At 45.1% G+C, this 14223-nt stretch overlaps 1 protein-coding gene and 1 non-coding gene across 2 annotated transcripts in view; both read left to right on the plus strand.

Annotated features, from left to right (window-relative positions):
* ANTXR1 (ANTXR cell adhesion molecule 1) overlaps positions 1-14223 on the plus strand; it is a 260387-nt gene that overhangs the window by 184605 nt on the left and 61559 nt on the right. Inside the window, 2 exon segments of the mRNA XM_021671061.2 lie at positions 8156-8251; positions 8864-9031. Of these exon segments, the coding sequence (XP_021526736.2) occupies positions 8156-8251; positions 8864-9031 (264 nt within the window).
* LOC135269764 (U6 spliceosomal RNA) lies at positions 9249-9352 on the plus strand. Its single transcript, XR_010338026.1, has one exon. It is a non-coding gene; the product is annotated as a U6 spliceosomal RNA (small nuclear RNA).

Below are 14223 nucleotides of genomic sequence, written 5' to 3' on the forward strand. Positions count from 1 at the left end.
TCCCAAAGATCCTACCATTCCCAACTTCACACATATTTGAAAGGGAATAGATAGCGGGAAGCCCCACGATGAACGGAAAGTAGGTTACAGCTTAGTCCCAAGCAGCTCCACGTCTCAGACACACACAGACCTACACATGAAGTAAATGTGCTGGAAAGAGAAGATGCTTCCTTGCGCATGTCCTCCCTCACTCTATCAAAGGATAGCTCCGGGAATACCTGCCATTTTCTTCCTTAATCACACTGCCTTGGCCAGACCTGCGCTGGACAGTTGACTAGTACATTTCATTTGCTGATGAAAAACAAAACATTCCTTTCCTGGAGCCTAGAGCGCCTCCCCTCCTTTATTTCCCTTTGAAATCTTCTGGCTTAATCAACTAACTATTATGTCAGAAATAAATCCAGAAACTACCCAAACTGGAGACCTAGGCAATAATAGTTAACATTGTGCTTTTTAGCATCGAGCAAATCAAGGTCTAAGAATCAGGGACATGAGAGAAGTCAAACAGGATAGGAGTAAAAGGTAAGTAGCCCCAATGGTTTTCGATACTAAAAATCTTATGTATTCAACAACTCTAGAATGAATGCCTCCTATGGGCTGATAGCAAGTGTGAGAGTCCATGCCAGAGTTACCTTAATAGAGTGTATAACTAGGCGGGGCGCAGTGGCTCACGCTTGTAAGTCCAGCACTTTGGGAAGTTGAGGCAGGCAGATCACTTGAGACCAGCCTGGCCAACATGGCAAAACCCCGTCTCTACTAAAAATACAAACATTATCCAGGCATGGTGGCACATGCCTGTAGTCCCATCTACTCAGGAGGCTAAGGCAGAAGAATTGCTTGAACCCAGGAAGCAGAATTTGCAGTGAGCCAATATAGAGCCACAGCACTCCAGCCTGGCGACAGAGCGATACTCCATCTCAAAACAAACAAAAAAATATTAGCCGGGCATGGTGGCGCATGCCTATAATCTCGGCTGATTGGGAGGCTAAGGCAGAAGAATTGCTTGAATCTGGGAGGCAGAAGTTGCAGTGACCCAAGATTACACCACTGCACTCCAGCCTGGGTGACAGAGTGAGACTCCGTCTCAAAACAAGAGTGTGTAACTGGAGGTTTATAAAGTTGGTGACCTAATCAGTCCTAATTGGGAAGAAAGATAGAAATTCCTGGTGGATATTGCATGTGAGTGTATGAAAATTAATAATAATGGTTAATTACTAAAGATGATATTTATTGAGCATTTACAACTATCCAGGCAATGATTTGAAGCACTTTTTCTGGTATATTTCATTTCATCATTCAGCAGCCCTGAAACAAAAGTGTGCTATTATGACTCCCCATTTTATAGATATAAAATTGAGGTGTAATTGGATTAAAATACTAGTTGCCCCAAGATTTCAGTTATTAAGTGATGGGACTGGAATTCAAACTTGTACTTGAAACAGAAGCATAAAGCAGTCTTTCCTCACCTGGGCCTGAAGATGATGTAGCTCCTGCATCCAAGAGCAAGGCCTACACACCTTGGTAGGAGCATCAGGTGCTCTTTCCTTGAGTGGTGGTGTCACCCCTCTCTGACCCAGGTGTCACTCAGACAGAGTACACAGCCCCTTTTAAGACTGATGTAAAGATGGCTACTTATTTTCTGTGCTCTGTCCATGCCCCTAGTGTGTAGCTATTCTCTTTAGCTCTCTTATATCCATGTTTCCTGCCTGTCTTCTCTTTCATGTTCCCACATCACCATGTTTCATCATGAAGCTTTAGAATGCATCTGGGAGCTTGATATGGTGGGTCACTCCTGTAATCCCAGCACCTTGAGAGGCTGAAGCATGATTGCTTAGGGCCAGGAGTTCGAGACCAGCCTGAGCAACATAGGGAGACCCTCCATCCCTGCAAAAATAAAAATTAGCTTGACATGGTGGCTCTCACTCATGTGGTCCCAGCTACTCGAGAGGCTGAGGCTAGAGGGTCACTTAAGACCAGAAGTTGGAAACTGCAATAAGCCATGTTCATGCCACTGCACTCTAGCCTGGGCAACAGAGCAAGACCCCAACTCTTCCAAAAAAAGAAGAATGTGTCTTCTTGTTTTAATCATGGGTTAGCATATATGCACTGGTGAACAGGTGAGAGTGAGAGAGGATGTGAATATGTGGACATCTGTAGGTTGGTGTTTTGTATCTGAAGGGAGAGGAGTGCCTATTGAAGGCACTGAGGCCCATCCAGTGAACAGCAGGCACCTGGATTCGAAGGATGAAATTATTTTCAGATTTATTATTATGCTCACTGATCCTAACAAAGAAATTTCTCTGTAGGAAGAAATTTTTAGATAGGAAAACTGAACTATGGAAAATTATACAGGGCCAGATAAGTTGAACTCCTAATACCAACAGGCCTGGCATCCTTCCAGCCACATCTACACAGACACCCAGAGTAGCCTGTCAGGCATCTTCTTGCCAGTGATCATTAAATACACATCCTCACACACACACACACACACACACACAAACACAAACACATTCACACACACATACACTCCAAACAGAAGTCCTAGAAAAGGCCCAAAATTCAGTATTCTATGTTTAAAAAAAAAAAAAGGAACATTGCTGCTAGGAAAATAAACACCTTATTCTTTGTGGAAGAATACGGGACAATCCTTGTGTTGTCTTTAGTCACTTTGTTTATGTAAACAGATAAATGGTGCCGTGACATGTCAAATGCAGCTCAGAACAGTGAAATCTTAAGTCCTTCAGAATTTTCTATATTTACAAACAGAAGTATTGCTGGATTTTTCTGACTTGCCAATTCACTCCTAGTTGTGGGGATCTCCCTGACTTACCCCTGAAGACCAGATGAGACAATCCCGCCAGTTCTAACTAAGTTCTGCCCTTCAGAGCCTCCCAGACCTAGGAGTTTCTGTAGCCTTAGTCCTTTAATTTACGGCATCATCCTCACAAAACTTACTCCTCTATAAATGTAAATAATATTGTTGACAGCTGAGTTCTCTTTTTCTCAAAATATAACACTGCGCTGGCAGGTGATGGGGACTCAATGATAGTTGCTTGAATTAGTGAAGGAATTGACAAATAAAAGGCCCTTGTTGAGCTTGTAAATTTAAGATGTGCTCCAGTTCAGTGACGTTTAAAATTAATTTAAAAGCTGATTTAAAGCTACTGCCTTGGGCTTCTTTTTCAGTTATGTGCTCCTTTTCATTGATCATTCCTGTTGAAACCTGCAGTGAATTGGGAGTTGTGAGCCCTTTTTGGGTCGAACTGGCCACGTGGCTTTTCCAGTAAATGGATACCAGAAAAGCGGGAATGTTAAGGAACTTGTCAAATGAGTCTGAGAGGGCCACCCTATGCACAACTCCAGGGGGCGCTATTCATGTCAAGTCTGTGGAGTTGTTCCATGAACCATCTACATGCAGGAGTGAGGCAGCCCCAGAATCTGAAAATTCATCCCTTCTACCCTCTGCTTTGCTTAATAACTAACAGTAAAACATTTGTTGAGTGAGTGGAAGGTAATACAAGGAGTCGTGGAAACATAAGGAGGGAGCATTGCATTCTCTGGGGAATCCAGGAGTTCTTCACAGAATAGGTTACCCTTAAACAACATTAAGGGATGGGTAGAAAAAATAGGAGAAGGGCTTTCCAGGCCTGTGGAGGCCTGTATGTTGAAGCATAGAGCTGCACAAAAGTCTGGCATGACTGGGAAAGATGGGAAAAGTTCAGGATCTGAGGACAGCACAGGGCTAATCCAATTACAGGCCAAGTGAGTTCACAGACTTCATCCTCTACAGCTGTTTCTTCCTCGAGCAGGACTGTGCCTGCAGGCACACCCAGGTCTGCCTGAGGACACGCAGGTCAGAAGGGGCCTCTACCATCTGAGGAATGTGCTGCCATTTGTGTTACCCAAGCTCCAGCCAGCTGGACGTCTGGAGCCACCACATCCTTTCAGATTTAAACACAACTTCCCTTGATGGGAAACCAGCCTCCCTCCCCCAATCCCTGCGGTTTCTCCCAGGCACCACTGACTCCTACTCCTAGCTTCTTCTGTGTTATCTCATCTTCTTGGTTTGCTAGACACGATCTAGCAGCACTGGCACAAATCCAACTGTGCAGCAAATTTTACTAAAGGTTTAAAAGTAGACTGCAGCCAACAACCCCTGATGGAAGAGTAAAGGGCCTCTTCTTTACCACCTGCCACTCCCACCACTCAGGGAGTTGTAGCAGTCTGCTGGTCTCCTGGCCCCACTCTGTTCTGCTCATCTTCTCATTGCCCACAAGCCCCTGATCCCCTGGTTTCTCATCCAAAGCAACTGGGATCATCCAGTCTCATCCTCCGGTCACCATAGAGGACAGCAAGAGTTTTGTTTGGTTTTGTTTACTAGGAGAAAGCCAGCTTACACTGAGGATTTCTGTATTGGTGGTTTTCTCCCTCCCTGCTACCATCCTTGAAGGGCAGTGTAGGAGCCTTTATGATTTAATGAGATGTAAAAATCCACCCTTCGGTGCTGCTGAATTTCTTCATGGCCTTGCTGAGGGGCTGGGATTCTACTCCATCCATTTTTGGCCAAATGAAAAGACACATCAAAGATTCCCTTCTCTTCCTGGGGATTGCAAAACCTTCCTGTCTCCAGAATGTGTAAACAGATCCATGCTAACTGCAGGGGAAACTCTGACTCTCCCGTCCGTCAGCCCCTGGGCCTTTGTGCTGCCTGGTGCTGTTGTCTGAGCTTGGCAGGCCAGCTCCAGTCAGGGGATTAAGCGACGGGCTCAGTGGCGCAGCAGCTTATGGAGATTGCCCAAGTCCTAAGCATTTCCTGTCTCTAGAAGGCCCGGTCCGGCCCATGTGCAAGGGGGTGGCGACGTCTCCGTCCCCAGCCCAGGGACAAAAGGGAGGAGCCAGAGACTAGAGGGAGGGGCCAGGGACTAGAGGGCAGGATCAGGGAGTAGAGGGAGGGATGCCCGGGTGTGCAAGGGAGCCTGGAAAGCGGTGGAAACCGGCTTCGTGCATCTTACTATATCCTCAGTACTCAGGGGGTTGCTAATTACAGAAAGCCAATTGTAAAGTCTTCTTTAAGTTCTTTTCGTAAAATATAGGGGGAAACAAATCCCTGGGCAAGGCTGCAGAAAACCACACCAGAACTTCACCTTCAGGAGTCACTTCATTTCTCTAGATCTGACTCCTCTTCTGTGCAGTGAAAAGGCTTAAATAGATGAGCTCCAAAAAATTAGGAGGCCAATGAACCTAGTTCAGTCCCCTATGAAATAAAGCAGCTTAATTCTTGGAGTTTCTTAACGTTCGTAGTGCTGCTGTGTTGTTTTAGGGGATAGAATTTTTGTTACCTCCTTTGGAAAACTGCCCAGACCAGAAATGCCCAGGCTTTCAGAGCCATATTTTGTGTATCTATGTTCACAGACACACAGAAACATACATCCACCTCCAGCGTAAAGTTTAACCACATATAGGATATATAAGATTCCTGCTTTCACATCCTAAGGTGAAAAAAACCTCTGAAATTATAAGGTAAGATAATATGAACTATAATATTTTATTGTGTTGGGAACTTTATTTTGTCATATTTTGCAGTTGTAAATTATCAAAATTAAGGTTAGTTGCAGTGGCTCATGCCTATATTCCCAGCACATTGGGAGGCTGAGGTGGGAGAATCATTTGAGCCCAGAAGTTTGTGAGCAGCCTGGGCAACGTGGCAAAACCCCATCTCTACAAAAAATAGAAAAATTAGCTGGGCATGTTGGTATGTGTCTGTAGTCCCAGCTACTCAGGGAGGCTGAGGTGAGAGAATTGCTTGAGCTGGGGTGGCTCAGGCTGCACTCCAGCCTGGGTGAGAAAGGGAGACTCTTTCTCAAAAAAAAAAAAAAAAAAAAAAATCATCAAAATTAGCAGGTACAAGGAGTGAGAAGTCAAAAATGAGCATGTATTTGTTGCCATCAAATGACTGGAAAAGCAAACCACAAAAGAACAAAATCCAGACTGAGAAACAATCAAACGAGAATGAGGTTGCATGAGTTCAGATCCAGCTCTGCCACATGCAAGCTGCTGACCTAAGTCATTTAACCTCTCTATTCTGGTTCTCTAAAATAGGAATAATAACATCACATACCTTCCTGGCTGGTTGCAAGATTAAAGGATTAACAATACACGTAAAGCACTTACAAGAGTGACTGGCACATAACATGGGAAAGGCTGCATAAATTCAATGGTGTGTTATCATGAATGCAATATGTGTTTATTGAGCACCTACTTGGCACTTAGAATACAAGGGTCAGCAGAATCTGAGAGAGAGCAACCAAGTGAGAGAGAGAGAGAGAGAGAGAGAGAGAGAGAGAGAGAGAGAGACCCAAGCGTCTGCTGTCAGAATGTCGTACGTCCTAGTCTGCTATGATCTCTCTGTCCTTTAAGATGTATTCAATTTTTTAAAAATCATTTTAATGAAGCCTACCCATCCCCCCATGTAACTCAGGGAGTCTTAATGTCCCAACATGTTCCTGCTTTGTCTTGTCGCCTTTTGTCCTGACCGCCCCTGTCTTTGCTTCTTTGTACCTTGCCTCCTGCACAGGGTACCCCATCCCACACAGTGGTACCCTGCATAGGACTTCACCCAAATGCCACCAAAACAAGGCTGTGAGAAGCAGACTTTGGCATTGTGAGCAATTTCTCTCTGTTTGGCTCATACCTCTGCCAAATTAACCCCTTTTCCAGCTTCCTTTCTCTACCCAGGAGAGAAAGCATGCCACTTCCTTATAATCCATCCATGGCTGTAAATGGTGATATTTTTCTCCCTACAAGAATAATTACAGTGCCAAGATGAAGAGTAGTTGCCACATCTCCTCCCTTTTTCTATCCATACAGTTACAAGTTCCTCTTGTCTTCTTTCTTCATCTTAAAAAATATAAACCCTAACTTCCTGTCACTGAGCTAAGTTGCAGACACTGAGTTAACTGCTTTCTTTGAGTTGCCTCATTTAACTTATTTGTAAATTCAACAGATAATTCTTGGGCACCCACCACATACTAAGTAGTGCTATTCTAAAAACTGGGAATACAATTGTAAGCATGACAAATAAACAAAAGCCTCTGTGGACCATGCGTTCTAGTGTGGAGAGACACATATTAAGTAAATATCAAGCCATGATGAGATCCTTAACTAAAAATAAAACAGATTGATGGGATGGAGAGACCGTAGCTACTTTACGAAATTCTCCAGGGGAGGCTTCTCTGAGGAGCGATATGAAAATCCATCTATCAGAAGATGGTGTGGGGAAGGTACATTCCTGGACAAGGGGACACTGTGCACCCCAAGACAGGAATTTTCTCAGAGTCTTTGAGGAACAGAGAGAGGGCAGGCAGGCTGGAGCTCAGGAGGAGAGGCTGTAATAAGAAAAAAGTCTAGAAAGGTGAGCCAAGGCCAGAACACACAAGGCAGAGCTGGCGTTTGCGCTTGCTCTGCTGCTTTATGAAGAACAGATCGTAGGTGAGTCTGAGGGCAGCAGGAGGCCAGTTGAGAAGCTACCACGGTGTCCAGAAGCCAGTGCATGGGGGTGTGGGCACAGTGTGGTAGTGGTAGGGGTGGAGAAGCCAACAGATTTTAGATCTTTAAGTAGTAGCAACAGAACTAGCTGGCAAGTCGAGTAGGGGGTGAGTAGGGGAAAGGCAGTAAGGAAGAGAGAGTGACTTCTAGGCAGTGGGGAAGACTACAGGAGGAGCACATTTAGGGTGGGGAAGTCAGGACTCTCTGCCGTGGTATTATTGAGATGGTTTGTAGCCCCCAAATAATGTGAATGTCAAGTGAGCAGTTGGAGCTCAGAGGCATCAGGGCTGAAGATGTAAATTTACAAGTCATCAGCACATACAGGTGGGGTTAGATGCGATTCCCACAAAGGAACAGAGCTGTAGAAGAGAACAGGAAGACTGTACCACAAACTTACCAGGTAGCACTGCTTACATCCCCACTCTACACATCAGGAAAACAAGCTTAGGTGGTTTCAGTGACTGGCCCAAGGTCTCAGGAAACAGTAGCACTGGCATTGTATCCAGGCAGTCTGACTCTAAAAGCTCTACTCCTAATCACTTGGCCATAGTAGGCAGGTCCACACAGCAGTGCTGTTTTGCTTCCTTCATGTGCCACAATTTCTCTGCAGGAAGAAGATGACGATGGTCTGCCTAAGAAAAAGTGGCCAACGGTAGATGCCTCTTATTATGGTGGGAGAGGTGTTGGAGGCATTAAAAGGATGGAGGTAAGAGGACAGCTTAATGTACACTTACATATGTACCGACTACTCCCATCCAAGTACCAGCTGGCATTACCCTACTTAGCCTCTAGAGATCAGGCATGCTCAGGGCGGTATGACCATAGACCATGCTGACCACTCAATGTCAGAAACCCAAAGCAAATTGCTGAAAACCTGCTTGAGGTCTGGTGGGGATATGGATTTTAAGGCAGAAAGATGGAGAGATGGGAGGGACAGGCTTTTAACTGTGCACTCCCATGTCTTACCCACCATGAGTCAGAGCAGGTCACACACCGGCTCAAACCTCCTCGTGATTTCTTTTCTCACTGGAATAAAATGCAAAGTTCTTACCTGGACCTGCAAGGTCTTTGCATGTGCTGTGCCCGCTGCCTGGACAATCCTTCCCTAAATATCCATCCATGTGGCTCACGCTCTCTGTTCCTTCAGTCCTCCCCTTTTCTCTTTGCCCGCAGTTTCCCTCTTTCCTGGCCCTCAAAACCCAAAGGAATCCAGGGTTGAATAGCACTCACATTGCAAGTCATTCACGTATTTGTCATTCCCATTCTCAAGGGGCAGCATATTTTGTCATTTTGTCTCATTGTATTTTATTTATTTTAGGTTCGTTGGGGAGAAAAGGGCTCCACAGAAGAAGGCGCTAAATTAGAAAAGGCAAAGAATGCAAGAGTCAAGATGCCGGAGCAGGAATATGAATTCCCTGAGCCTCGAAATCTCAACAACAATATGCGTCGGCCTTCTTCCCCCCGGAAGTGGTACTCTCCAATCAAGGTGTGTCTCTCTCTACTCAGAGATCTATCGTCAGTCCTGATAAAACACTTACATAGTAAAGAATCAAAATCTTTCCACATGATAAAATCCCAACCCAAAATCCAGCTTACCACAGTGGAACAATTATCTAAAATTATGGACTTGAAAATACAAGTAATTACTTTGTCAGTTTCCACTTAATCTGGGTTGAAAACTAGGCTTTTTAAAAATCACCATGGTGCTCACTTCGGTAGCATATATACTAAAATTGAAACGATATAGATATTAGCATGACCCCTGGGCAAGGGTGACATGCAAATTCATGAAGTGTTCCATATTTTTTTTAAAAATTGGGCCGGGCACGGTGGCTCATGCCTGTAATCCCAGCACTTTGGGAGGCCGAGGCAAGTGGATCACGAGGTCAGGAGTCCAGGACCAATCTGACCAACATGGTGAAACCCTGTCTATACTAAAAATACAAAAATTAGCCAGATGTGGTGGCACGCACCTGTAATCCCAGCTATTCAGGAGGCTGAGGCAGGCGAATCACTTGAACCCAGGAGGTGGAGGTTGTAGTGAGCTGAGATGACACCACTGCACTCCAGCCTGGGTGATAGACCACAAGAAAAAAATAATCACCATGGCAAAGTAGTAGAATAAGCATGGACTATGAGTCGAGTAATTTGGGTAGTAACTACAGAGAGTGACCATAAATTTCCATAGCATCTCATAACTTCACTTAGTAGACAATCTACTATCTAAGAAAAACAGCAGAATTTTCCTTGATGCTAATCTCTACTCCTTTGGCCATAACATAAGCCCATTCCCTTTTATTTGATCCTCCTGCCAGTGTATCAGGGCTCACCAGCAAATCTCATTGGCCATGGATCTAGGACTCACTCTTCCTGGTTGTGAGCAAATCTTTTTTCTCCACCATCTCTCTTTCTTTCCTTCACACCTCCAGAGCTTAAAATCCTATTTGGTTTATTGGGAAGTGTAAGCCATAGGAGGCAGTTAATGCTTCCTAAAGGCCTCTTTTTTGTTTGTTTGTTTGTTTGTTTGTTTGTTTTTTGAGACAGGTTCTCACTCTGTCACCCAGGCTGGAAGGGGGTGTTGTGATCTCTGCTCACTGCAGCCTCGACCTCCCAGGCTCAAGTCATCCTCCCGGCCTCAGCCCCCCAAGTAGCTAGGACTACAGGCATGCACCACCACATCCAGCTAATTTTTGGGTTTTTTTGTTTTTTTGAGAGACAGGGTTTCGTCATGTTGCTCAGGCTTGTCTTACACTCCTGATCTAAAGCAATCTGTCTACCTCGGCCTCCCAAAGTGCTAGGATTACAGGCCTGAGCCACTGTGCCCAGCCTGAAGGCCTCTTTTCTATTCTTCTTGGTGCAAATGGTTTTGAATTGACATGATTCAGTTAACACCTTCACTCTTTAGCCTTGCCCGTAAATATCTGCATTATGCCACTTGTCAGAGAGCACTGGAAAATTACAGCCGAAAAGACTCTAGACATAATCTATCTCCACTCTCTGATCTCCTACTGAGATAGGCAAAGTCCTTGTCCTGCTGAGGTCTGGAACCCAAGGCCCCCAACTCAGGGCTACAGATTCCAGTTTCATGCTGCAAACAAAACTGAGCCAATTCTAAGGCCTCAAGTAAAAGACTCAATAGAGCCAGCTCCTGTCACCTCCATACACAAACACACACACACACACACACACACACAAACACACACACACACACAGCCTTACCCCTCTTCAATGGCAACAAAGATTATTTTCATCATTTACTGAGTTAATTTGCTAATTTTGGAGCAGCTCTTCTCCTCCAAAATCAAAAGAAGTAGCGTTTCAGGCAGTGTAGCGAAACATCACTGGTTTCCTCAGCTGAGCTAGCTCAGTCTCACCTGAATTGCCACGCATTTCTATTTTGGTTTGCCGTGTTTAAAGCAGTGAGATTCTTTTTTTAGGATAAGCCTGCCCCCTGGGATAATGGCCTGAACTCTGAAAAGATGTGGGCAAAATGCAGCTCGCTTGACTAACAGCTGTTTGCTTCTAATTATTTTCTAATGAAGAACATGCAGTGGCGTGCATGCATGTGCAGACAGGAAGGAGCCAAGTGGATTCTCAGCCATGAAGAAGAAAGGGGATTTTCTGTTATGCCGTCCTCAGGAATCTGTACCTTGTGACTAACACCACATCTTTGGTTACAGCCAGGTTTTTGTTTCTGTAATCTTGGATGTTGAGAGAACATTAATTCTGTTTGAACACTCCAGTTTCTGCTTGAGAGCCTATTATTCCTCTATTAAGTGGTGGTTTGGGACTGAATTTGATGAGATAAATAACTACATGGGCTAATACATTAAGCACTCCCAACACCCACTTGGAATTAGTATCAATTCAATGAGTATTTGTTGTGCAGCTACTGTGTGCCAGGCACTATAGGATATTGAATATACCGAGGATTTCAAACCTGGGTGACTGTCAGAACCACCTGGGAGTGCTTTAAAAAATACAGATTCCCAGGTTGACTCAGAATCTCACAAAAGGTTCCAAAAGCACACTGGCTTTCACCACTCGCCCACTTTTTCTCATCAAGTGAAACTCCTTTTGTTCCCATTGCCTTCCTTTTCTAATTTCACTTTCAGACTCCATGAGCGATATGCCTCTATTGTTCCAATTATCACTTCATCCGCAGTCCTGGCTCTTGAGCTTCCTCTTAGTCTCTGTATTAAAGCACTGGTTCTCAAAGGTGGTCCCTGGACCAGCAGCATCAGCATCACCCAAGAATTTGTTAGAAATGCACATTCTTGGGCCTCATCCAAGATCTACTAAATCAAAAGCTCTGGAAGTGGGGCCCAGCCATCTGGATGTTAACAAGCTCAGTTAAGAAGTTGTCACCGCCAGGCGCGGTGGCTCATGCCTGTAATCCCAGCACTTTGGGAGGCCGAGGCGGGTGGATCACGAGGTCAAGAGATCGAGACCATCCTGGTCAACATGGTGAAACCCCGTCTCTACTAAAAATACAAAAAATTAGCTGGGCATGGTGATGCGTGCCTGTAATCCCACCTACTCAGGAGGCTGAGGTGGAAGAATTGCCTGAACCCAGGAGGCAGAGGTTGCGGTGAGCCGAGATCGCGCCATTGCACTCCAGCCTGGGTAACAAGAGCGAAACTCCGTCTCAAAAAAAAAAAAAGAAATTGTCACCCGCCGGGCATGATGGCTTATGACTGTAATCCCAGCACTTCGGGAGGCAGAGGCAGGCAGATCACAAAGTAAGGAGTTCGAGATCAGCCTGCTCAACATAGTGAAACATTGTCTCTACTAAAAATACAAAAATTAGCTGGACGTGGTGGCAGGTGCCAGTAATCCCAGCTACACGGGAGGCTGAGGCAGGAGAATCGTTTGAACCCAGGAGGCAGAGGTTACAATGAGCCAAGATCACGCCACTGCGCACTCCAACCTGGGTGAAAGGACAAGACTCTGTCTCAAAAAAAAAAAAAAAAAAAAAAGTTGTCACCAAAGGTTCCAGCCAGCATTCCATAGGAAGTTCTTGGCGGGCAGGAACTGTGGTGCCTGGGTTGTTAAAATAGGCAAAGAGGGCATGATTGCACTGCAGTGATTTTTCAGGCATCTCAGCAAGGAGAGCCACATTAAAGTTCACACTGGGTCCATTTTTACCACAAACACAACTGCTGAATTAATGTTAAGTGGTTGGGAATCTGAGTGTCTTGGAGTCAGCTAAAAGGCCAGATGGAAATGACCTAGGATGCCGGTGGACTCAGAGCTCCTCAGCAGGACTGCCTCATTAGGACGCGCAGAGCAAGAATCCTCCCTTTGCCTGGTGGAACAGTAATGCTAATGCTTACTCAGCTCCTTCTACTGTAGAGGAAATGCATACATAGCCGTTGGTGTGATTACTCATGTTTATGAGCCTTCTCTCCACCAGATTTGACCCCCTGCAGGCACCAGGTATGCTTTGAATCCCCAGTAAACAGTGCTGTACCTGGCTCATCTCTTATTAAAGAGCTGAGGCATGAGCAGTAATTATGAAACCACTCCCCAGAGCATCCAGCCAGTCAAAACACACAGACCATTTTGGCACACTCTGTCCAGGAAAGTGACATACTTCATGCCATCTCTCTGAGGAGAGAAGAGAAAAAGAGGTTGTTTTAGATGCAACGAGGAGGATGGAAGCGCAGAAAGAAATTCAAAAGTAATCACATGTGCTTTTATCCAGAAATAAGGCAGGCTTGCTTCTGGAATCTCAGGTTTCATACTATTTTACATGATGTATAATCCACAATGAGTCCCGTGCTAGCCAGAATGCCTAAGGACATTTGCTCCGCCTTGGACAAAACATTTAGCCTTATGTGGTACCATAAACTGTGTTTCCCTTTCCTGAACTCTCCCTGAACTTGCCATGGTCCTGATAGGAGGCAGAAAGCACACTGAAAAGAATTCAACTAACAGAGGTGTAGGCAGAGCTGAGGGAACCCACAGGGATGGTGAGGCACCCAGGAGCTGGCAACAGCAAGAGCTATTACACCTGAAGAGCACGTGGGGAAATGGTGTTACTGGGTTCTGGGAACAGCCGCACCCTGCAAAGAGACTACTCAACAGGAACTGTTTCTTTAGTCGACAATCTAAATCCACCCCACCACCTGTTTTTATATGACCTGCAAACAAAGAATGGTATATATATATATATATATTTTTTTTTTTTTTTTTTTTTTTTTTTAGTAGAGACGGGGTTTCACCGTGTTGACCAGTATGGTCTCGATCTCTTGACCTCGTGATCCACCCGCCTCGGCCTCCCAAAGTGCTGGGATTATAGGTGTGAGCCACCGCAACCAGCCCCGGTTTTTATATTTTTTAATGGTTATGTAAGTGTCTATATAATGTTGCATCTTGGCCTAAAAATCCTAAAATCTTGACCCTCTGGCTTTTTACAGACCAAGACCAAAGGGCAGCTAGGTAATACAGAGGCAGACTTCCAAGGCATAAAGAAGGCAGGCAGAGAATGGATGGGGGCAGGCAGAGAATGAATGGGGGCTGGCAGGTCAGGGAGAGTGACCCATCCACTCGCTGCCTGCCTTCTATCTCCACTATAAGCAAGGAGAACAGCTCCACCTCACAACAACTCTCAGCAGGTATTGGAAAGATTCCTGGCTCCCCAGTGAAAGGAGCCAGAATCATATACTTATTGAA

Source organism: Aotus nancymaae, unplaced genomic scaffold (genome assembly GCF_030222135.1).
Source record: "Aotus nancymaae isolate 86718 unplaced genomic scaffold, 86718_ANA_hifiasm-v0.15.2.pri h1tg000057l, whole genome shotgun sequence".
Taxonomy (NCBI): Eukaryota; Metazoa; Chordata; class Mammalia; order Primates; family Aotidae; genus Aotus; species Aotus nancymaae.